At 41.6% G+C, this 24826-nt stretch overlaps 2 protein-coding genes and 1 long non-coding RNA gene across 8 annotated transcripts in view; 1 reads left to right on the forward strand and 2 right to left on the reverse strand.

Moving 5' to 3' along the window:
• Positions 1–1160: 1160 nt before the first annotated feature.
• ptf1a (pancreas associated transcription factor 1a) lies at positions 1161–3049 on the reverse strand. The gene is made up of 2 exons (XM_060059828.1): positions 1986–3049; positions 1161–1810 (listed from the first exon to the last, which is right to left on the reverse strand). Exons 1-2 carry the CDS (start codon positions 2584–2586, stop codon positions 1599–1601), a joined length of 813 nt encoding a protein of 270 aa, XP_059915811.1. The 5' UTR covers positions 2587–3049; the 3' UTR covers positions 1161–1598.
• Positions 3050–10828: 7779 nt separating this feature from the next.
• LOC132463567 (uncharacterized) lies at positions 10829–13797 on the forward strand. Of its 2 annotated transcripts, none has more exons than XR_009527061.1 (3): positions 10829–11132; positions 12473–13288; positions 13328–13797. It is a non-coding gene; the product is annotated as an uncharacterized LOC132463567 (long non-coding RNA). The 2 variants fall into 2 exon arrangements; XR_009527060.1 differs by having other exon boundaries at positions 10830–11132; positions 12617–13288.
• Positions 13798–21742: 7945 nt separating this feature from the next.
• Positions 21743–24826, reverse strand: part of dlgap1a (discs, large (Drosophila) homolog-associated protein 1a) — a 108816-nt gene continuing 105732 nt past the window's right edge. For all 5 annotated transcript variants that reach the window (XM_060059836.1, XM_060059834.1, XM_060059833.1 and 2 more), the window contains one exon: positions 21743–24120. In XM_060059836.1, coding sequence (XP_059915819.1) covers positions 23893–24120 — 228 coding nt within the window. In that variant the 3' untranslated portion in view covers positions 21743–23892. The remainder of the gene's footprint in view (positions 24121–24826) is intronic.

A 24826-nucleotide genomic window follows, 5' to 3' on the forward strand; every position in this document is an offset into this window, starting at 1 on the left:
TATTTCAAGGCTCCAATGCGCCTGTCCATTCCGCTTCGTCGGTACCAAAGGGCGTTAAAGAAGGCATTTTAGTCTTTGTAGTATATGCGCCTACACAAAAAACGACTTAAAAAAAGGCACGCCATAATTGAATGGCCTTCTACTGTGTTGCACAGATGCTATTCCCATCTTTGCTGAATGAAATGGCAAATATCACATTATGTCGTCTTTATTTGAAATTCGCATCTTATCTTTACCACTATCTTCATGATTCCATTTCCAAGATTCAAGATTACTTTATTTATCTCGTGGGGAATTTTTCTTTTTGCATCAAGGCTGCCACATGGAAATATGTTCCACTCGATAAATTGGCCAGTATCACGTTTTGCTATTCCCAATCAATAATGGGACGCTATTATCACAGATTAAACCGCAAAACCTCCTCTGCAAATGTATGCTCATCGTCCAGGGCATTTATACTTCACCTTTTCAAAAGTCCAGATTGAGTCTTTAAGTGCAGAGTCCTTACGGTCCCCATGAGCAGTGAAGCCTGCAGTGTGAATGCGTCGCTGATAGGACGCTGCGCACATTGGAGCCTCCAGTACACTATGAGGGGCGGACAGGAACGGAATGGGAGGACGTGTGGCTCCAAGCAAGGGAAATGCGGCACCTGGCAGGAGCAGCGATGTCCAACAAAACCTTTCTGGAACTTTACACTGCATATGAGCCCTAATCCTTTATATGTTATTCTACCTTTTCTTTTAAAGGCCGATTCGTTATGGGATTATGGATTATATTTGCGTATTTCACATACAATCGTTTTCCAAACGTTTATAGCTAATGCTGAACCATAGGCCAATGACAAGCCTGCATTTAACCATTGATTAAGTGCCCCATCAATACTTTGATTCTGCTTAAACAGGCGAATAGGCCTACAGGTTCAATTGTGCGAGCCAGCCATTCAATTATTATTGATTTATTATAGTATAATACTTTTTTATTTATTTAGGCCGTATCCGTAATAATTCCAAAAAAAAGTTAGGTTATACATAAATGGATCATAATTGAATTTACACGGATGAAAATTCATCCATTCTTTCGCCCAATAATTATTAATGCAAGGAAGGATGCCTCTTTACATTTTTAAGAAAGAATGAGAACTGAGACACTGAGTCGTCAAAGACAGTATAAAATATTTATTTGCAGAAGATGTATAAATATATAATTCACGGTTGAATGATAAAAAAAATATATAGGCCTACTATATATGGGCCTACTATATAAATTAACTGGATAAACTAATAAATTAAACATAAATTATCCCAAAAATTGTATTAAATTAAATAGATTATTATTAACAATTTTGCATTTGAAAATGCTTCATTTCAAATGTAGACAATGCAAAACGGATACAATACGAGTCCGATGCGTATTTACAAACTCATTGAATCAATGAAGGCATGTACAACAAGATGGCACCAGGAAGTCCCACAGGCGGTGAAACCAGGCGCACTTTTTTCTGCGTTTAACGCAAATTCAACAAAATATGTATCTTCACATTTACACCAGGCATACTGTGGAATACAAATGTTTATAAATGTTATATAAAAATAATGTAACTAACATTTCAATGCTACCATGCTAAAGGGAGGCTCGTTCTCGACATCGGTGAAGGAGGATTTCATGTGCAGTTTGCGGGGGTCCTCGGGGGTCCAGACCTTGGCCGTCCTGATGATGTTCTGGTCCCGCAGGTGCTTCTCGTCTGTCCAGGACAGAGAGTGTCCGGCCAGGGGGGGCAGCCCGTAGTCCGGATCGCTCGGGGACGGAGACCCTGTAGAGAAGGAAACTGTTAACATTCGTTTGGATGCCGCGTGTGTGTGTGTGTGTGTGTGTGTGTGTGTGTGTGTGTGTGTGTGTGTGTGTGTGTGTGTGTGTGTGTGTGTGTGTGTGTGTGTGTGTCAGTGTAAGTGCGCGTGTTCCGGAGGGGGAGGGGCGGTTGATCTTACTTGTGCCTCTGTGACAGATGATGACTTTCTTTGGCTGAACGTGCGCATCGCTGTTGGGGTTTCTGATGGGCATGTCCGACTGGACCAGCTCGGCCAGGAAGTTGATGTAGCCGATGGCCAGCCGCAGGGTGTCCACCTTGGACAGGCGCTTCTCGTAGGGCAGCGTGGGGATGTGTGAGCGGAGCCCCTCGAACGCGTCGTTGATGGACTGCATGCGCCGCCGCTCCCTCACGTTGGCCGCTTGTCTCAGGTGCTGCATCTCCACGTCGGACCTCATCCGCCTCCTCCTCTTCGACATTGGCCCACCGTGATACGGGGACAGGTCTGCTATGCTGTCGGTGCATCCGTAAGACAGCGTGGAGGACGATGAGGAGAAGGAGAGGTCTCCCATGTCGTAGTCCCCGTCGTAAGGCGCTCCTCGGCTGTCTTCGTAATAGTCTTGGAAATGACTGTTGAGGAATTCGACATCGTCCTCCAATAGATCGTCCGCCTCCAGGTGTCCGTCTTTAGAAGAATGATCGGTGAAGAAATCTTCATCGTCAAAATAAGGGGAGGAAGCGAAGGTGTCCAGCGTGGAGAAGGGGTCCAGGACGCTTTCCATCTCAGAGCTGCTCCTCCTGCGGTTTGCTGTCCACACTGTGTCTACCGTCCCCGCTCGGTCCTTGTTCCCGTGTCTGCTGTTCCCGCTCGGTCCTTGTTTCCCTGTGTCTGCTGTCCCCGCTCAGTCCTCGTTTCCCTGTGTCTGCTGTCCCCGCTATGTCCTTGTTCCCCTGTGACTGCTGTCCACGCTATGTCCTTGTTCCCCTGTGACTGCTTGGTGTCCCGCTCGGTCCTTGTTCCCCTGTGTGTTCACCAACCGGCACGCGAGGGGACTTTATAGGAACAACTCAAGTCGCGTGCCTTTCACCAGGAGCGCCGACCAATCACATGTCAGTGCGCTCACCTCGAGGTAATCCCCCCGCTCCCGCTTAGTGGGGGGGCGCAGACAGACTTCATTACCACGGGGCCTGACAATTACAAGACACAAACAAGTGTTACACATTCAGCTTTATGAGGACCAAACCCAGCCTTTAACAGCCCATCACGGCACAACAGCACATAACAGGTGTTTAGAAGAAAATAAGATGCAATAATACCCTCAATGGGAAATTATGTTTATGAATAAGCATATTAATTAAAAATAGAAGAACTGGAAGATGAGTGAAAAGAAGATGAAAAAATAGAAGAATAACAACACTATTAATAACTGCATTTCCTGCAGAAAATGCGGCGAGTGCTTGAGTGCAAAGTGAGGTCGAAAATATGTTTTAGTAAAGCCACATATAGGCCTGGCCTAGTTTAAGGCGTAAATAAATGTTAAATGGCTTAAATCAAGTGAAGGGTTAAACAACAAGCTAATGTGATGAAGAATGAATACATTCGAGATCAAATATAGAATAGCTGAGCTGTTCTGATAGAGAGAGAGAGAGAGAGAGAGAGAGAGAGAGAGAGAGAGAGAGAGAGAGAGAGAGAGAGAGAGAGAGAGAGAGAGAGAGAGAGAGAGAGAGAGTGGTAGAAACTAGGAAAAGTATATTTTTGACCTTATTCCTTCACATCTAGTTAATCGAAATAAGTAAAAAATATTATGAGGCTTATACCGTTGGCCTCCAGCTTTCATATTAAATATCGTTTGTTTAGATAGAGTGACGTGAAAAAGATTGTCAGGCATTGTTATTAGCATTTAGCTTCTACCGGAAGTAAACCGCATATGTAGCAAGCACCTAGACTCTAACCAGATAAACGGGGTCCCCACAGAGTGACAAACACCCGATAAATATCAAACATATGTCTAATCGATTAATAATTGTAGCACCAGTGTAACAATAAATAACGTAATGCCTTGACATTGTGTTTCTAGGTTAAATATTGACGTTGCTGTGCTCCGGGACTCCGCAATATTTAGCTTTTGTGACAGCCAACCTGGGCGAGAGCGTCATTTTCTAGAACGTTCTCCCCTCGAGCCTCAACGTCAATGAGACCAACTGGAAATATACGAAGCGGGTAGGAAATGTAACTGTTAAACTGTGATTCTGAAAAAGTATCACAATTATTTACATATAATGGTTCACGGTTAATGGTTATAAAAACTGAGCAAGTTATGATGTCTGAAGTAGTTGGAAGTGTCAGATAGTGGGATTCCATTGTAAAAAAATATATTTTAAAAGTAGAATATCGTAAAAAGTTATATATTTGGATGGATTCCAAGCTAATTTGAACAATTTTAAATTAGAGTCTCTAGGTGAAACATTGTGGAAGGATTTGGGTCCCAAAGTCTGTAGAACAAGAAAGAATTAAACTTAAGAAGAACAGCAGTTGACCGATGCATGCAGCACTCACCTAATAATTGTCATGCATTGTTTGTCAAAAGCAGTCCCTTTAACCGTGTTATTCGGTGTAGGCCTAAACTGCTTTAGCCTATACAAAATGTGAGGTGCATTTCTCTGGTCATTTATTCAGTTCATAAGTGGATCCCGCCCTACCACCAGGTCCGAGCGCACTTGTGACAGCCAGTACTCTTACAGGGAGAACTGGTCGACGGATAAAAGCACAGTGGTGGCCCAGGGCCCTACGTCTATCTGACACCATTACGCGACAAATTAACGCTCCCGGTACCTGAAATGCAAACGAGGCAACCAACTGGTCGAGGGTCTGTAAGTAAACATCTATTGACTCTGAATGACTATTCATTGAGTGAATGAAGGGGCTCACTTTGTATAGATAGCTGCAGCACGGGGCAGGCCGTGGGAAGGACACCACTTGCGCCCCTCACGCCTTTATGTGCAACACGTCGTGTTATAAATGAGGGCTTCTGCTACTGCCACCGCTGTTCCGCTGACACAGCCCAGCGGGCCTGCCCTCCCACAGGATATGTGATGTAGCGAAACACTCTTCAGTAACAGTAATATGTGGAGTTAACGTTGTTCCACTGTAGGAGCCCTAAACAATTTCATTGTATTGTTAGGGGGAATAGAAATATGTTAACAGGAGAATTCTTTTTTTTTTTTTTTAAATAGAGAATGCATCCATTTAATATCAGTGGAAATGTTAGATGTAAACAATTTATTTTACACAATCCAATTTAGCATTTGATGACTTCCTTCTATCTATATTTAGTGGGGAAAAAAAATTGCGTCCGCGTGTCGTGTGTTTCCAACTCCTGCTGCTACCTGGGCGCTCTGTGGCTGAATGGCTCCTCATTCACTCACTCCACGATAAAGACCGGCCCGTGACCACTTTATGTTAAATTCAAAATGCAGACGTGAGACATTGTTGCCTGTTGCCCTCCAGGCCAACAAGCTGCAGAGCGAGGGGCTGCTTGGGAATGGAGACACTCGGTCCCCGTGACGCGCGGAGCGCAGCGGCCTCTGAATGGACGGATCGGTCACGGAGCGTTGGAGGAAATAAAATTGCAATAGACTCGGGCAATATAGTCGAACTTGTTGATGAATAAATTGGCTGATGTTGTTGAAGGATCTCTGAGGAAATCCAATAATATTACTACACTTAGGAAACTGATGCAGAAAGAAAGTGAATGCAGAGTCTGAGTGTATTGCATTGGAGATAATCCCCCCCACAGTAATCCCCATGATCTGTGATTACTGAGGATTATCGGACAGGATAACTAAAAGACAAATTAAACGGATTTACTTTATATCCTTGTTAACTACTTAAAACGCCCAAAATCCGACGATATGCTCTGCGGTGATTTAACATTTGGCAACATTAGTCTCCACCTTCTCCATGTAGGAGATAGCCTGTAGGCCTACTATTATATGTATATAGGCTATGTTTATGTATATACGTTATTACGGAGACCAACAACCGTTTGATTTCCTACGCCTTCATTGAAGTGAACAAGTTTGCGTTGTAGGATAATTATTTGAATACAAATATCCGAATACCTTTCAAAAACCTCCAACTTTAAAATGACAATCAGACTGTCTGATAATCGATTGATTCATGTTTAAATGATGTTATAAGCAAGGATGCAATGCAATGAATGAACAAATAAAACGGGTTTGCTTTTCCCTCCTGAGAGCTGAGCTCCCAGTATGGGTGAGTTTGACATCACTGCACCCAGCAGGGAGCCTGGGAATCAGAGCACATGTCCGCTGGACTGCAGGGCCCGCTCCCACACAACCACCAACGCGCTCTGCGTCATGTTATAGACATCATCACATAGAAACATACAGCATGAAACAGCGAGTGAGTCTTTGGATATTGCGTTTGTCCAAAAGGATCGTTACCGAGCTGATGTTGAGCAATGAGCGCGTTATGGGGTCCAGTGTGTTCTGTTGGGGCAGTAGATATGAGTGGGAAAGCAACACGGTGAGGGACCACTCTACACGTCCGGTTCATCAACTCAACCCACACGCTGGGTTGGACTGGATCAACCTTTTAATTCGATCTGTTAAAAGGTGAGGGTTTTAATCCATGAGTATAACATGGTCGGTGCCCCTTAAACATAATGTCCTTTTTTTTTTTATTATTACCCAAATTAGCGCCCTAATCCTCAAAAGACATTGGGAGGAGGAGGGGAGGAGGAGGCCGTCCTTGTGTGTAAACTCTCAGGTTAAATGAAGAGCTGATGTGCCTGGGGCTGTGTGGCTTTAGGGGGGATTGGAGAGATTAGGATGGTGCGTCCTGCGGGGAAACCACGCAGTCTACCCTATAATCCACACGGTCAACTCAAACGCAGACACACACATTTGTAACTTCTGGGTTTAATAATCCGAATTGTGATATGAGATTAGCCCGAGGCTACTTAGAATTCCAAAATTTGTGACATGTGATGTAACATGCTTATAATGGCCCACTATTAGCCTAATAGGCCCATGTTTAAGCTTAGCAGACAAACAACCTTCACTTGCTAAATATATATAATATAATGGTCAGAAATAAAACCACAGACCGTGATGAACTACAGGCACATTTGCCCTTAATAATTCGACGCCATCTCATGGACAAAAGTAAGATTACAGTCAAGTATATTGATTACATAGGCCTACCGAAGTATTGTAACAAGAAATAACGATGCGATAAGAAAACTGTCCAGTGTTAACAGACAACAGGCCTACACTTTATAAAACAGACAGTACAGTTCAAACAGAAAAAAGGCCTACACTTTATAAAACAGACTGTACTGTCCAAATAGACAACAGGCTTACACTTAATAAAACAGACAGTATAAGTATATAAAGACAACAGGCCTACACTTAATTAAACAGACAGTACCGTCCAAACAGACAACTACACTTAAAAAATAAAAATAATAAAACAGGCAGTAGCCTACTGCCAGTAGGGTGGATTGCCCTAATGTGGGACACTGCCTAATGTGGGACACCTAAGCTTTAGTGGGTGTGGCTCTTCCCCAAACAAATGAATGTTAGCGAAACTATGGGGAAACCAAAGCTGTAGTGTCATGTGATCAAAATAATTTAACCTTTGAACTGTCCAGTCATAAATAAGGGCAGGAAAATCATCAAACAGGAAGTACCTGCCGTGAATGCTACCACAACATCAGTGACATACAGTTTTGACCAAATTAGTGTTAAGAGTATAAATTAATTATTATCAAAATAATCATGCTACTTTTTATCTTAATGTGTTTATGAAATGTTTGTTCATAAAAAAATTGTATAGCATGGTATATATTTAAACTATATATTTGATTTTAATCGATTTTTCTATTGTCCCACTTTAGGACAAGTATGTGTCCTAAAGTGGGACAGTATGATTAGCCTAATGTGGGACAGTTGTAAAACTTCAACCCAGTCAAGAATGTGTGGTGGAGCAGGGTTTATGCAACAGTAATGGTTATTTATATGTTCTTAGTGATCTTTTGCAGTATTAAAATACCTTATTACTACAGATATATTAAGGGCAAGGGACATTAATGGGACACTAAGGGACACTAATTTGGTCAAAACTGTATGTCACTGACGTTGTGGTAGCATTCACGGCAGGTACTTCCTGTTTGATGATTTTCCCGCCCTTATTTATGACTGGACAGTTCAAAGGTTAAATTATTTTGATCACATGACACTACAGCTTTGGTTCTCTGGGTTTCCCCATAGAGTGGCGAAGTCACGCCCCTTCCGGTAGGGCTCATGGGACCTATGAGATCGAAAAATATGAATGGGTGTCAATGGAGAGAAAATAATTATTTTCTGGTCCCAGTCTTTATATGCCCTGGATTACACATATGTTGTTTGTGGATTTAAATGATAATTTTTCATGCAAAGAAAACTAAAAATGTTCGTGAAGAAGTTTGATAATTTTAGGTTTTATGTGAGGCCGCTTTGTGAACTACAGCTCTTCGCTGCTCTCGACGCATATGATATACGTCGCCACACCCGCCCTAGGAACTCGGCACAGAGATGGCGATCTCTCTGCCCCACTTCACCGCTTTTTCCAAGGGGAGGATAAAAGCATCGAAAGAGGTGAAAACCATTATAAGTCGGGGCACGTGCAGAGTTTCAGTTATGCCGATGGGAAGATTGTCGGTCTTCTCCACGCCAGTCGCAGGGAGCGTGACGTCACATACGAGCCGTGTAGTCTTTCTCGTTGTGTTTTCTCTACAGCCTTTATCTGAACAATTGCACAATAAACGGTCGAACTCTTTGCATGAAAAATTATCCTTTATATCCACAAACAACATATGTGTAATCCAGGGCATATAAAGACCGGGACCAGAAAATAATTATTTTCTCTCCATTGACACCCATTCATATTTTTCGATCTCATAGGTCCCATGAGCCCTACCGGAAGGGGCGTGACTTCGCCACTCTATAGTTTTGCTAACATTCATTTGTTTGGGGAAGAGCCACACCCACTAAAGCTTAGGTGTCCCACATTAGGCAATTGACTGTCCCACATTAGGAAGCGGCACATTTTCTCAGACAGTTTGGCACTAAGAGCACTGATATCTTTATAATTTATTTTACGAATGTGTTATCTGGATTTTCTCTTTTGATTTGATTAGGACACCCCCTGAGGGTTTCAAAAAGGTATTGGATGTGGATTTAATGTGTTGCCTTCACATCGTAATATTCTACAGAAGTCCGAAAAGCAAAAAATGTCCCACATTAGGGCAATCCACCCTACACAGTACAAACAGACAACAGGCCTAAACTTTATAAACAGACAGTACACAGTATATAAAGAGACAACAGGCCTACACTTAATTAAACAGACAGTACACAGTATGATGTAACAGAGTTAAAAATGTAGTGTATTATTATATATGATTCTCGCCAAAATAAAACTGCCGTGGTTAATAAGTGTGAATGGGAGCCACCCGTGGCCATATGGTGTACTGCAGATCTGCCGTGTTTAGTTCTGTGCTGCGTGGAAATCTACTGCGTTCCTACTCGATCAGAAAAGCCGTTGCTTTTGATCTGGTAGGTTCGCTATGTAAAGCACTGTACCCAATATCAGTTTTCTTGAAGTGAATTCATGTTTAAGTTGATAACTTCGATGTATCCCATGTGTTATGTTATTTTCCATTCACTGTTACGATCGTACTGTAGTTTACATGTTTTAGAGAAAGTTTATTAATACTTTTCTTATGTCCTTGGGTTTCTACATGCTAAGGCTAACATGGCTAGCCGTAAACTCCGCTAGCCACGTTCATACATAGAAAGTAATATTACTCTCTTTCTTGCTTGTGCAGATGCTGTATATGTACACCGATTTCTGATGGCAATGATTTGATTTATTTTCCAAAGGTATGTGGCTCCATAATGTAAATAGGTTTTAATAAAGTGCTGTAACTGCACTTGGACTATAGTTATGCCCATTCATGGGAAGTTAAATGTTTTGTATGTATTTTCTATTACTAGTAATCAGCAGAAAAGCCGTTGCTTTTGATCTGATGCTGTATATGTACACCGATTTCTGATGGCAATGATTTGATTTATTTTCCAAAGGAAAATAAAGGAAAGAAAATTCAACAGTTCCGCCTCCGTCTCCCTGATGCTTGACCATCGTTACAGAGACAACATGCCTACACTTATTTAAACAGACAGTACACAGTACAAACAGACAACAGGCCTACACTTTATAAACAGACAGTGCACATTACAAACAGACAATTCAATTTCAAACGTTCAGTATAGAGCAGACAGTATAGTGAACAACTAAAATTCATCAAATGCATCTCCAGCAGCAGTGTATATTGTTACGTATTTTAAGAACCTGAGCTACCCACACATAGACCCTAAGAAGCGGGACCAAACATATAAGCCGCAAATACTATACATAGCCACAAGGGGAGCATGACCTTACTGAAGGCTGCAAGAGCTGCTCCATCCACAGGGGGCAGCACCACAGACAAGTGAGGAAGCCGAGGGTAATACGTCACACCTTTTGATAAGGTTAAGGTTGGGGCACAGTGCACTAAATAAAACAATGAATTTGATAGGAAAACACCCCACTGGATTATGTGAGGGGTGCCAGGTAGAGGAGACAGTGGAACATGTTTTAATGAACTGTAGTGGTTATGGGATGGAGAGGGAAAGTATGAAAAATCAATTGAGGGAATTGGGTATGCAGGAGTATACTTTGGAAAATATTTTAAGATTAATGAAGACGAATTGTATAAAAATATTGTTTGGATTTTTGAGAGAAACAGGGTTATATGATAGGATATAGAGTAGAAAGAAGGTGTGAATGAGTGAGTCTTTGGATATTTTTGTTTTGATTCATTAACTGGATCAGAAGAGGGCGGTAATGCACCAAGTTGTGGATGCCAACCGCCGTAAAACCCCAAGAAGAAGAAGAAGAAGAAGAATACGTCACACCGGCTCCTCCCACTCCTTCCGGGCCATGCGGACCCTACCATAACAGACGGAGCCAGCGAGGGCTCGCCAGAATCTCTCCGCAGCGATTATGGTGCGTTCCAGAGCCCATACAAACCAGTGGGACGTGGGACTTATCCTACCTCCAACTAAGAAAAAGGCACTGGAATGCCTGTCGAAGTGGAACATCCCACCGTCGAAGTGAAACCTCCCACTATCGAACTGGGGGGTGATCGACCTACCCCCACTTCACCAAATTTAAGTCGGAGGATAATGGCGGCGCCCGTGCAGTCGCAGTTCGTGCGAGGTAAAACTTCAACAAATGGGTTAAACTTTACTTCTCTGCGTGTAGGGTTGTTTTAGACACTGCAATTTTAACACAACTTGTTTATTACATATTATGGAGTGAAATTATGTCGTTATTATCTGTTGCCATAAAGATAAACGGTAAAAGTATACCCAGTTACGTTATATAGGCCTAGCGATTAGCAGCACTTTTACATATACGGCTCCAGAACCGTTAGTGAAGAGGTTTTAGTTAGAAGACCGCTATCGTCAACCAATGTTACCCAGTGCTGGACAATATGTTAATCAATGTGTTCGACTTATCAATGTGTTATTGTTAATATTGTAATATTTCCTCTAAGGAGAGTGCGATTTCGGTAGCAGATAGGGATGGGCGTGAGGAATCGATTACTCGAGTAGGCTACTCCTCGTTACAAATGAACTCGGTTGGTGGACAGGCAAACTCGAGTTTGTATACAAACAAAGTTTTCTGAAGCAAATGTATCCATTTTCTGTGCGGCGCCGCTAACGCATGCCGTGGGCACAAAGAAAATGAAATGTATCAAATTTCTGTGTGGCGCGTGCCGTGCCGCTTAAAAAGTTAAGAGATGGCGGTTAAAGCAAAGCGCAGCGAAGAATTTAAATACTTTAAAGAAATAGGAGATCATGAGGTGAAATGTAAAATATGCCAAGCGAAATCGAGCTACCAGAGTACTACAAGTACTATGCGGCAACATATGCTCCTGAAACACAACGGTGAGTTCGGGAAAGCAGACCCGCAGCAACCAAGGGTGTCGGCTATTTTCACCAGCGCAAGATGCGTGTGTAATCCCGGCCGTGTATAGAAGGTCCCAACGCTGACTACTTCCATAGTCCATTTGCTGCCGTTTTATTTGCAGCTTTAAATTATTTGCAATGGTTAGGCTACTTTTTTTTTTATTTATTTTTTTAACCGTTACAGATTTAAATTGTGAGACGCATATTTATTTTTGTAAGGGAAATGTGTTTTAAACGTTTGCAAAAATAAATAATGAATAATCTAACTCTGACTTTTGATGGAGAATAAGCATTACATGTTTGGTTGGTAATATTGCCGTTCATCATTAAACGAGTACTTGATTGATCCTCGAGGAATTCCTTCGATCACTCGAGTTTGGAATTTACTACTCGTGCTCATCCCTAGACTAGCCTACTCATTTGTTGTGATTAGGCGGGTGTTCAAACGTTTGCGATTAGATGTTGCTCTTTTGATGCATAGCCTACATTGTCATGCTGTTGCTCTTCTGTAGATTGTCATGCAACGTTATTTTAATGTTTCCATAAACTAAATTACGTTTCCATTGACTAAATTAAATCTGTCAGTGTTTTTAGATGAGGGGATGAACGCCTTCCTAGATGAAGAAAGATCCCAACCCCTCATGGGACCTCTATACCAGCAGGATTATGACCGGAATGCCTACTTCCTTGATGAAGCCTGTACGGTCAGTGTTCAAATTGTCCTTCCAGGTAGGTCATGGAGCAGATCTAAATCATTTTCAGCAAAAGAATCATGAGAATAGCAAAGACAGTCACCACATCCTCGATTCCTGACAGAAACTGAGAGGGAGACAGGGACAGAGGACCATGGAGAGGAGAGTATGGAGGAAGAGTCCAGCAGCTCAAGTGCATCACAGATGCAATGCAATGATAACTTTACTCGAGAGCATACGTTCTTTCTTATTGATTTAATGAGGAGACACCTAGAGGCAAATGGGAGTGAACTCCCTCAGACCCTGGCAGAGCTTAATAGCAGGATAAAACATGGGAAAGGCTCAAAGAAACATGTGGGGGGAAATGGCTGGTCAGCTGTCAGACCATTTTGGTCAGATATTTGATCCTGCACGGCTCAATAGAAAATGGAACACCCTTGTAGATGGGTATAAAAAAATTAAGGATAATAACAGGAGCACAGGGAGGGGAACAATTCGCTTCAATTTTTATAATGAAATGGATGCTCTTTTGGGGGCAAACCATGATGTCGAGTTCCCAGTTATTGGAACTTCAGAGGGCATCCAGATTCGCAGGCCTGATCTGGTCAATGAGGGTGGGCAGTTACTTGCAGCCAGCCCATCTCCACAGGGTAGCATAGCTAGCACAGTGAGCCCAGCACCGAGCACAGTGAGCCCAGCACCGAGCACAGTGAGCCCAGCACCGAGCACAGTGAGCACACATAGACAGAGGATTAGGTCACAGCAATGTGACCTTGTGGAATTACTCAGAGTGTCAGAGTCTGCCAATGAAAGGAGGCACAGTGAATTATTAATTCAAATGAAACAGGCTCAGACCTCCTTTGAAGTTCTAATGAGAGAATATCTTAACAAGTCTTAAAGTGTTGGGTTAGGGTTAGGGGTAGGGTTAGGGTAGTGAACCAAGATAGTAGTGAGTAGCAATTTCTCTTGAAAATTTAAACTAGCCATAGCCTACTATACCACCTGTTTGACACATGTTCAGTGCCTATACTTCTTTTTGGACAACTTCTGTGTTAACAATTTTTTTATAATTAAATGTATTGTCATAGCCTACTATACCATTTGTGCCAACAATTTTTTGGACATGCCTGTTAAAAAATATCAGTTATTAATTTCCAGGGCTTATGTATTATGATTTTTCATAACTGTATTCAAATAAAGGTTTTTTTTACTCTCAAACTGTTTGTGATGTTTCCTTTGGATTTAAAAGCAAGTATGAAAAGTATGACACTTATCTCAAAAACAAAGCAGAACAAAGGTTAAGCAGAAATTACACAAAACAGATATGCCCATTGCAAGAACATGGTTTATTACTCAATGTCAGATGTTTTCATCTTCTTGGCGCGGACAACCACCTGGATGCTCTTCACAGATGTCTGCAGGACCTGTGCACAGATTATGGAGCATACACGCAGACACAATGAGCATGACTACTAAATCCAGTCTGGTGTTCTGGAGATCTCTAACTCTCCTCCATCTCCTCCACCGAATTCCTGCTCTACCACTACTCGGCCTCTGCTTATCTTAGAGTTGTTCAGTTGGTCCTGCATGGTGAGGGTTCCGTTGTCCCTCTTCGGGGTCATGATGAAAGGGTAAGCTTGCCCAATATAGGCACTATCCCCGAGCAACATGAACCTCCCCATCTTGTCGTTCCAGTTTTAAAAAAAAGTGGATTTTCGTAGAATTCTTGCATCATGCACCTTGCCAGGTGCACCCACAAATATGTCACGAAACCTCCCAGTCTCATCCACAATCCCTTGCAGAACAACCGAGTAATAATTTTTTCTGTTTAAGTAGTCCCCCCCTCTGGTGTGTGGTCTTTGTATCTTAATGTGGCAGCCATCAATGGCCCCAATAATTCCTTGTATGCCACACGTGTTGAAAGCAGCAGAGGAGGCTGTCTTCTCACAAATGGTGGGCCAGCTGACAAAAGAGGGCACCATGTTGCAAAAAGCTGAGAGCACTTCAACAATACATCTATGGGCTGATGATTGTGACATGTTAAATTTGTCTGACATTTCACGAAAACTATTCTGATTGGCCAAATACCACAAAAAAAGTGCAAGCTTTTGTCTCAGAGGAATGGAAGAAGGGCCTCCTGTGTGCTCTTCATTTACGCCCAGCTGCTTCAGTAGGTAAATTATGTAATCAAACTGGGAGTGGGTAATGCGAAGATGTCTGTAAAATGTGTGTTCATCCATTTGAAATAGTATTTCCCATTCGGTACCAGTCTTGAGAATTTGCCGTGGTATAACACATTGGCCAAGTATTGATATTCTGAAAAGGAGAACATAAAGTGTATTAGTTCCTAAATTACGGACAGATTTAAAAAAAATTGAATGCCACATCAAAATACAAATTCCAAACACCAGAGGGGGGGGGACTACTTAACAGGAAGAATAACAACTCTGTTGTTGTAATATTGATTGACATTACATCAGGACAAATTTTGTTGTATAAACATGCAATTTGTTTACTGTCATACAGTTTTGTGCCGTTTAATAGGGGTAGGGGTGTAAGAAGACAACACGTAGCCTAGCCAAATGGATAGACATATTTTTCTTTAGAAGTTTTTTACTTTTTCAAAAAAAAATTGCAATGAGGAAGGCTACAGTGCATAATTACCTCATCCGTCGTTTGGCCTCTTCCATCTCGTTTGTGTATGTAAGTACACTTAATTGCTGACAGTCAAAATGCCTCTTCAAAAACAAAGCGAGTATCAGCTTTTCGTGGCGGTCGTCCATGTTTTCTGTTTACATCCCACTTCAAAGCCTGGAACGCTGTGAAGTAGGAGCTAGTACAGTTCAGGTAGGATAAGTCCCACCTCCCACTGGTTTGGGTGGGCTCTGGAGCGCACCATTAGACAAGGGTTAATGTTTATGATCAGCTAGGAGACGCTCAGGACGTGCAAGACCAACACATTCTCACTCCGAACGCGTCGATTTTTGACGAACGGTCGGTGACTTTGGCTTCAGTTTCTGACGCAAAAGGGTACCCGCAGCTTCTTTTTTCGACGCATGGGGTTTTCAACTCGTTACAATGTAACCCCTTCACGGGGGACCCGACGGCTGCACATAGAGACGCTATGAGCATTCATCCCATTGGCTAACGGTGGACCTTGCGCTTCTTTTTTCGACGCAGGGGGTTTTCCACTCATTGCAATGTAATCCCTCCACGGCAATATATGAAGCTATGAGCATTCATCCCATTGGCTAATGGAAGAGCCGATAGCTGCACATAGAGACGCTATGAGCATTCATCCCATTGGCTAACGCAGGACCATGTGCTTCTTTTTTCGACGCAGGGGGTTTTCCACTCATTGCAATGTAATCCCTCCACGGCAATATTTGAAGCTATGAGCATTCATCCCATTGGCTAACAGAAGACCCGATGGCTGCACATTAACGGCGATGTTACAGTGAAATCTGTAACATTCCTCAACACAACTACACCAACGTGTCCTTGTTTATTACAAAACATGTAGGCCTATGGGTTAAGTTTATGGGCATCAGTTGTCCTGTTTTGTGTTTTGATTGAGAAAAACAATCGTTTTTTTGATCAGTGTTGGGTAGCTGAGGTCGTTGCTATAGAGGCCACGTCCGTGCGCTTTTTTTGACAACTGACAGAGCAACCCTTTCTCATCAAAATTACGTTCCCAGAGAACTATTCGGCATTCTCAATTACGTTTGTCTAAAAAATGTATTTTTTCCGTGATTATGTTTTCGTAATCGTAAATCGTAAATCGTAAACGTATCGTAAATACGAATTCGTTCTCAGCCTATTTTTGCCATTTATTTACCATGTTACTATGGCAGAATAAAGAATAAATTCATGCATTATCATTCAACTTGAACATGTGTTTTTACAGTATAGAGTGGTGGAGAGGGATGACGTATGTTGGCAAACCCGGAAGTGAGCGTCGCCCTCGGTTCCAGTGTTAATTTCGTTAACGAAAAATATGACGAAAAATGTTCGTCAACGACCTTTTTTCCGTGACTAAGAAGAGACGTTGACGAGCTAAAAATAGATCTGTGATAATAAAAACGATGACGAAATGTCATTTTGTTTTCGTTGACGAGACGAGACAGGACGAAAATGTTATCGGTGTGCTATTTGGACATTCAAAATGCACGATATTTTCCAATCAGTACACTCCCGTAAGGTTCTTATGCAACTATTCACTCCTCCAGTAAATAGGACGGACCTTAGCTACGACTTGGCAACGGGAGGTATGGTCCACTCAGCTATGAGCTAACGTTATGCATTGTACATGATTCGAAATTCTTGCCAGCTTTTATTCCACAGATACTCTAGGGTCTATAGCATATAACCGCGTTGTCTGATTACAGTTTAATTCATTTTTCACAATTTACCGGCTCTCGTTTTGAAGAAAATCACCGCGCCATTCGTTTCAATGGGAATCGCCACGGTCTATACTTCAACATAAGGTGGACTTTGAAATTCGTCACAGCCTTTATACCCAAGATACTATAGGGTTTATAGCATATAACCGTGTTTTCTGATTACAGTTTAATGCATTTTTCACAATTTACCAGCTATCGTTTTGAAGGCTGAACAGACAAGAGTACTAAAGTGTGACGTCACGTTTCGAGAGCAACAGATTTTCGGTTCTACACAAACCAAAGTAACAAGGGGAAATCCTATGCCACACAAACCTTTTATAGAAAAGGAACAATCTTTTGGCAAATTGATTTGTGAGTTTGCTTTACCAATGATGTAAGTAATATTGAGAATAGATTGTCTTCATATAAAAAAAAAAAAACGAAACTAAACTAACGTTGACAAACTTTTCATTTACAGGGGAATACATGAACGCCTCGACATTTTTCGATTGGTAGTGATTTTCACCTCTTGAAATTGATTTATTTTGATTTTGAAAGAAACAACACATGGAAGCAATGGAGAACGCCATCTCTCGTTCGATTGTTTAGAACTGAAAATCCGGTTGCCAGGACAACGTAACGTTTTCACTTTAGTACTCTATTTGAGTGGAACAACTTAGCAGGTGTCCATATAGCTTATATAGGGTTAGCCTAATTGAACTAGTTTTAAAAGAGAAAACATTTTGACTAAAAGTAATGACTAAAAGTTGACTAAAATGTAAGGACTTTTCGTCGACTAAAACTAGACTAAAACTACAAAGGAAAACAATGACTAAAATGTGACTAAATATACTAAGCATTTTCGTCAAAAGACTAAGACTAAGACTAAATCTAAAATAGCTGACAAAATTAACACTGCTCGGTTCCCTTGACAAAAAGCCAACGAGTTTTTCCATTGGATTTTGGATTATTGCAGAAAAATTAGCATCTTTGAAGCAACTCCTCAAAAACTGAAAATAAATAAATAAATAAAATTAACCGTGCTCCAAAGAACGAAATGTAAACCAATGCATTCTGAATGAGAGTGTTTCTCCGATTTTTCCATGCTACACAGAACGAAATGTAAACCCATGCAAATAAAGACTTCATGGTCATAATAATTTAAATATCATTAATCTACTGAGTGTGTAGGGTGGTATTCTATTTTTTTCAACGGGGCTGCATCCAGTCACTTGACCGTCATGGTTGCTATGGTGGTTGCTATCGACCGCCCCCTCTAATCCTTACATGGCTCTAAAAACCAGGCGGCAAAGGAGCTGCCGTCAATTGTGTTGTTTTTGTCGTAAACTAGGGTCCGATGGTTGAAAAATAGACAGATATTCCAAGGTATCCTTAAAAGGCAGCTTGGATGTGTTTATTTTCTGCAGTTTAGACTTCTTCTGTAACCTATTTTTGAAAGCAAAACACCAAGCTCATTGATATAACGAGGGAGGGTTATTTGAAACTATTTATTAAATAAATATTTGTGATCTCCTGATTTTGCTTCCTATTTATGTCTAGGGTAAACCCCTACTGTCCACAAGCATCCCCCCCTCCCCATATGGATTTGGAGAATTGTTGCCACGTCCCAGTGGTGGAGGTATCATATATATGAAAGAGGGCATTCAATTATAGCCTACTACAATGATCAATTAGGAGGCCGAAGCCCTAAAGGAAGTGATGCAATAGGTGACTGAGTCGACAACATTTAAGTAAGCTGTATAGGGTCTCTTAAATATCAAAGGGGGTCTCAAAGGACGCATACGCTTCAACCTGTGGCTCCAGCCCTACAGGAAATGACTCAGCAAGTGCTCCATCTCGTTGCACCTCACCTAGCGGCTCGCTTGCAAGATTTTGGCCTGAAGTTCTTCCCAGACCTACACCCTCGCCATCCAACATGCATATCTCAGAATCAGGCCTCTCTTTAATAATGACAAAAAGTTATGAGAGAAACACACATTAACTTTTTGTTATCTCATAAGCGGCGTGGTGCCGGCTCCTTTTGACCTTTTGACCCCAGTCTTCAAAAACGTGGCCACAGGCCAGCTGTGTCTACACACCTTTAGCCACAAATGTACACCTCCATCCCACAAAAAATGGGGACTAGAAACTAGTCTACATTCTACTAGTGAATAATTGTTTTTTGCATTAGGTGGGATGCAGGATCTGTAGTATTTGACAAGCTTCCTGCGGCCTACTGTGATGGGACACCAAGTTAAATGGAGCCGTCCTCTCAATGTCTGATGTCAGTGAGTTCTGGCGGAGGCATACCCGTCCTAATGTTACGGTTGATGACGACGGGAGGACCAGGGGGAGGAGAACAGCTGGACTGGGAATTCTGGTTGAGTTCTTATCGCATGTAAGCTCCGCTGGCACAACTAGTGTAGAGGCTCCATGGTGTAGGATCCAAAGTGCATTTTGTTTATGTAACAGGGTGTTATATCTTTTAAATTATAATTACACAATTGCCTTTGTTTTTCTTTCTATTACCTGAAGTTTAGCTTTCCATGCCGCCTTATGTTCTATTTGATTTTGTTCTTTCATTTGGCTCCACCTCCTTCTGTACTCCCGCCCACATTCCAGAGAACCCCATAAGTTTCCCGCGCCCCCTGCCCTCTTCCCTTTGTTCCGATTCCCTTGGGAAGAGGTGTGTACATTTATTTTGTAATCAAATCTTTGACCAACTTATTGCTTATCATTATTTATATTAGTTATTTTGATTATACATTGGTTAATTGGAAGTCTGGGGTATATATCTATCCATAGTTATTAGATAGATTTCAGTGTTTTGGGGAACTTTGTGTTTTGTTGCGATGTCCTAGCATGCACCTGACCCTCGTGTAGTCATGCCAGTTCCCCTTCCCCCCCTGTGTGTTTCGTAGAGGAGTTAGATTAAGGGCACAAGTGCTAAGAGGAAGCTATTTGTTCATGTGTGTATTCAGGTATGTCTTTTATTTCTTTGATTTCAATAATTTTTGTTACAATATTGTATGTACTCCCTTTGTTCCGATTCCCTTGGGAAGAGAGGAGTTGGAGTAAGGGCACAAGTGCTAAGAGGAAGCTATTTGTTCATTTGTGTATTCAGATTCAGCAACGAATAAATGGACGTCGGAGTTCCCGAGTCCGGACAGATCGTGGGTCACGTCATTCATTAAAAAAAGAAACACAACGCAGATTCAGCCGGTCACATTTACATAGACCAGTGCGGATACAGGAGGGTCGAGGTCTTTAAAATCAGCTGCATTACCAATTAAGAAAAGGAAACAATTTGGTGACAAACACAATCGGTTATAACGCGAATAGTTGCACCCGGGATGTAGGCTAGATATCGAGGACTAGAACGAGAACATATCACATGTCCTCTAGTGGATTTAATCATCATGGAGTTTGGAATTTTAATCCAGGTCTAAAATAGTGAAGCGTTGGCTGTTGGCGGATGAGGGGGATTTTGAGGGGGATTATTATTTTACTTTGAATAAATACAATAAGTTAAAACAGCGTTAGGTTCGCCAGGATGTTCGGGTGTGAATAACGGTGGTAATAAGTGTTAGGTTACCCTAACCCTTATTCAAACCATTAAGTTATCCAAAGCCCTAACCCTAACCCTTCATGCACGGACCAACTAACAGTTGCGTTTAATGTGACCATTACGCATGTTTGCTATCCATCTTCTTTCGATTACAGCCTGTTTGTCTGATTGCCCTGTTACCAAGCCCTCGATGTCCGACTCCCTGCCTGTTACCCAGCCTGTTAGTGACCCCTTGCTGTCTGACTCCCCGCCTGTTACCGAGCCCTTGCCTTCTTGTTACCGGTCTTCTCATTCTTCTCCCCTGTCTTGTAGGCCATATTCCTTGTTGCCCTCACTGAACCACTTTACGTCTGGTTCTCTGTGCCATGAGATCCCCAGAATAAACATCTTTAGCATTGTTGGTGGCCAAATGTGGGATATTTGGTATCAAGACTCTTAAGTGTTTCATTTGACTAATCCACAAGTTGAGCCCAGAATGCCAAGTCAGGTTTGATGACTTGGACCCTATCCTTCAGATTCCTCCCCTTGTCATCACATTATGAGTATCCCATTGCTGGAGTACCCCAAGTGGTCAGAAGCATGATCATGAGGAGATGCTCAACATCAGGGTCTTATGGTTTGGGTTCCCCTACTACATACATAGATGTCTGGTTGTTTTTAACAGTCCACTGAAAGCCATCTTGAATCTTTTGAATGCTGTATTTCCTTCCATTGGTGGAGACAGGCTTGTTGGGTTCAAGGGACAAAGGAGACCCATAGCCTTTCCCCATTTCCCATCTTCTAAACACATAATTCAAAGTGGATTTGGAAATTCTGGCTGAAGCTTCAATTCAAATAAATGAAATGAGAAGAGGGCTCGGAAGTTTAATAATCTACCAAAGCAATTTGGTAATTACTTAAGCAAGCGTTGTTCAGAAAGAATTGAGGAATTTAACTAATTTCCTCTGCATGTAGTCAAATTTGAAACGTATTCATTTAAAATTGAATGAATTGTCTGATGGATGAATGGTATTCCATTGGGTCTAAGAGTCTAAATGAATGATTTCTATCAATTTTTGTTGAATAGGCCTATCTGCATGTATGTGTGCATACATTTCTCTAGTTTAACCTCCCATGCCTCAAGAGATGTGGAATGCGGCTGGCACATGTAGTGTAATCAGCGGCTGCCTCTGCTGAATCAACTTCAGTTTTTACTGAGACGTTTTTAGGAATATTTGTTTATGCCGTTTTATTGATAGTGATATTTCAGACTAAGACTTATGGCTCATTGTCCCCTTTATTTTCATTGTTTTTTACCATGGGTAACACAATTCTAAGTAACATTATCACCCTATCTACACGTATTAACATATTCATGCACAAATGACTCGTCTTCAAAGCAACTGAACAATATTTTTGTATACACATCATTTAATCTGTTTAGCTCACCAATCCCTATTGCTGATTTATTTTGATTTGTTTCATATTTAAATCAATGGCATCCACTTTTCCACAATATCCTGTAAAAAAAGACACCATTATAGATACAAAAAATATACACAAACAGAAAAGATTAAAACCCAAACTATATGTAACAAGTGTCATTTCGAGGAAGCAGACCAGGCCATATAAAGTAAACCATAATTAATATAAAAACAATTGATGGCATACTAGTTAATGAGTATATCAGTGTAGTGGTACAACGCTGACAGACCAGCCAACCATTAACAAACTGTAGGAAAACCACATCCATATCATTCACTCCCTTTTGCTAATAGTTATAAGATCCTATCTGTCCCATATAATCAGTACCATCTCATAGTCAATTAATATTGCTAGTGTGCAACCTAGTATTTAGCCAAATTACTGTGATAAAGAAACGCCAATAAATTACATTTACAAAACGGAACTTTTGTTTATTGTAACTGAACATTCAAAATGATCTATGACTTTCAATAATATATGGTGAGGGTAACAATAATGGGTAGTGTTAAGAAAGCGTAATGTAAGGAAAATGTTAGGAAAGTTTTTTTAAGGACATTATGGGGAGGAGAAGAATGTGGGAAGAGATTAAGACTTAAATATAGAGAAGAATCAATTGTAAAAACATCTACCTCTATTTTTTCTTCACTATATTAATAGTGTTCATATGGCTCTAAAACAATAGTCATTTAGTGTACAGGTGGTGTTTAAGTGTGTGGACCAGTGTAACATGTTGGTCCAATATTTGAAGATGTGTTTTTCTTTCGGTCTGTGTAGTATGTAGTCATAGTGTGTACGTTATTTATGCAATGTAATCCATTTATTTGTTTGCGTAAAGGCTGAAACATGTGTATGCAGTATGCAAAGTTTGCAAATGCAGAGGCATGTTCCCGAAATTTGCGGTCTCAATTCCACTTGTTTATATTTTACCTTTGTGATCTGATAATACATATTAGTATATGCTACACGTGAACCTCCTAAGATGGCGCAATTTGATTGGTTCGCTATCTCGGGGTATTGGGCAATATCCCTAACCTGACTCTTGCCAGATGAACTCTTGCCAGATGAACTAGCTCCACTCATCCATCTGGGATCGCTCCCGTTCAGCGGGATTTGGGGACCAGATCGAATGGTAGAGGTTGTGGTTGTTTTGATTCAGACGACAATTGCGGCACGCGTCGAGGAAGCAAGCGTCAACATTGATGCTGCTATTTCATCAATGTTGTCCAATCTAGCGAAAATATTCTTTCTTTAAAAGAACATCAGAGAAGGGCTGCGTCGCTCTCATCAGCATCATAGGTTGGTTTTGATGTGAGTGGTTGAAGTAGCACGTCAATAAAGATGACGGACAAGTGGTTTATCCAATCATATGCAAGGATTTTTGATAAGGCCCAGCCTTCTTAAACACCTCTCCAATGGATTGATCCCAGATGGATGAGTGGAGCTAGGTTGAACGAAATTCATCTGGCAAGAGTCTGGTTACAATATCCCATGATTGAGATCTCAAACTCGGGATATTGTTTTCATCGCAAAATAGTGCACGTGACGGTCGTCTCGTCAGGCTAATAGAAACAAATAAACCGCTAATAAAAACAAATAATTCCCAGCAAAAAGTGTTATCTTGTTTATTTGTAGTTGAGTTAAGTGTTCACGTGTAGTATATACTCAAAAAATTATTCACCTCAGCTTTGGGGAATAATTGTTAAATAGCATTAACGGTTAGAAAAACTAACCAGGTTTCAAAAACATTCAATTTAGGATTTTAGTGTAAACGTCTGGATGTGAGGTCTGTGTTCTGAACTAGCATAGCCGATCACATGCCATTGTAAGTGTAGCTGTGTAGGTGTAACTGAGGCCTGTGTGTGAGTGTGTGACAGCATCGAGTGCCAATCCATTCTCTCCTCATAGTCTAGTCTGTGCCTCTGGGATGTAGATCTCGATGCTGTCGGCGCTCTCAGTTGCAGAGTTCTGCCGCACAGAGGCAGCTCGCTTGACGGCCATAAGGCGCTTCCGTGCCTCCTGCTTCTGCTTCTCAGAGCTCTCCAGGGATCGGTCTCTGGCCAGGGGGGGGTGGTGGTGTTGGGGCCCCTTTGGAGGCTTCTTCTGGACTGGTGGCGGGCGCCATATCTCCTGGGGGGGAATTGAAGAAAGGGAGAGTAAAACATGGACATAATGATGGGTTCCTTTGTGTGAGTTGGTCTTTTGCAGGTTTTCCTTTGTTAGCAACAGCTACTGTGGTGGAATGCATCGACCCCTATATGGGCTTATGTCATCTGTATTGGGGTACAGATTACCGAATGCAGAAGTAGGCTTGGTGAGTGAGATAGAGAAAGTGTGCATGGCCAGAGACTAGTTCTCTACCTACTCCATCCCACTGTTCCTATAAACTAAAATTCTGTTGCAACATTTCAGTCTGTAATATTTTCCTTATTACACGGCTATTTCCCAGCGTTTGGTGGTCAATTATTTTTGGATAATTGGCCGTTCCTAAGCATAATTGACCACTGTCAAAGAAAGTGAATTTATTTGCCTCTGATACACGTCTTTATCAGTCCGCAAGTAGTCCGCTAAGTTATCAACCCCAGCGTACTTGGTTGCAAAGCGACGTCATTGTCTTTGGCAAACTATTTCTCTGCTGATCAACGCTTCTCTGCTGATCAACGCAGAAGCAGAATGATAACAAATAAATTGTAAGAAGACACTGTGTGAAGTTATTTTTTCGTCTTGGCAAGAAGCCGTGTAATAAGCGGGACAATGTATAGAACGCCGGTCATCATCGAAAATAAGACCCTTCGGGGATATTGTGTACTCATTTCTGTTCAACACTGAGGGACTA

The sequence above is a fragment of the Gadus macrocephalus genome, chromosome 8 (genome assembly GCF_031168955.1).
Source record: "Gadus macrocephalus chromosome 8, ASM3116895v1".
NCBI lineage: Eukaryota > Metazoa > Chordata > Actinopteri > Gadiformes > Gadidae > Gadus > Gadus macrocephalus.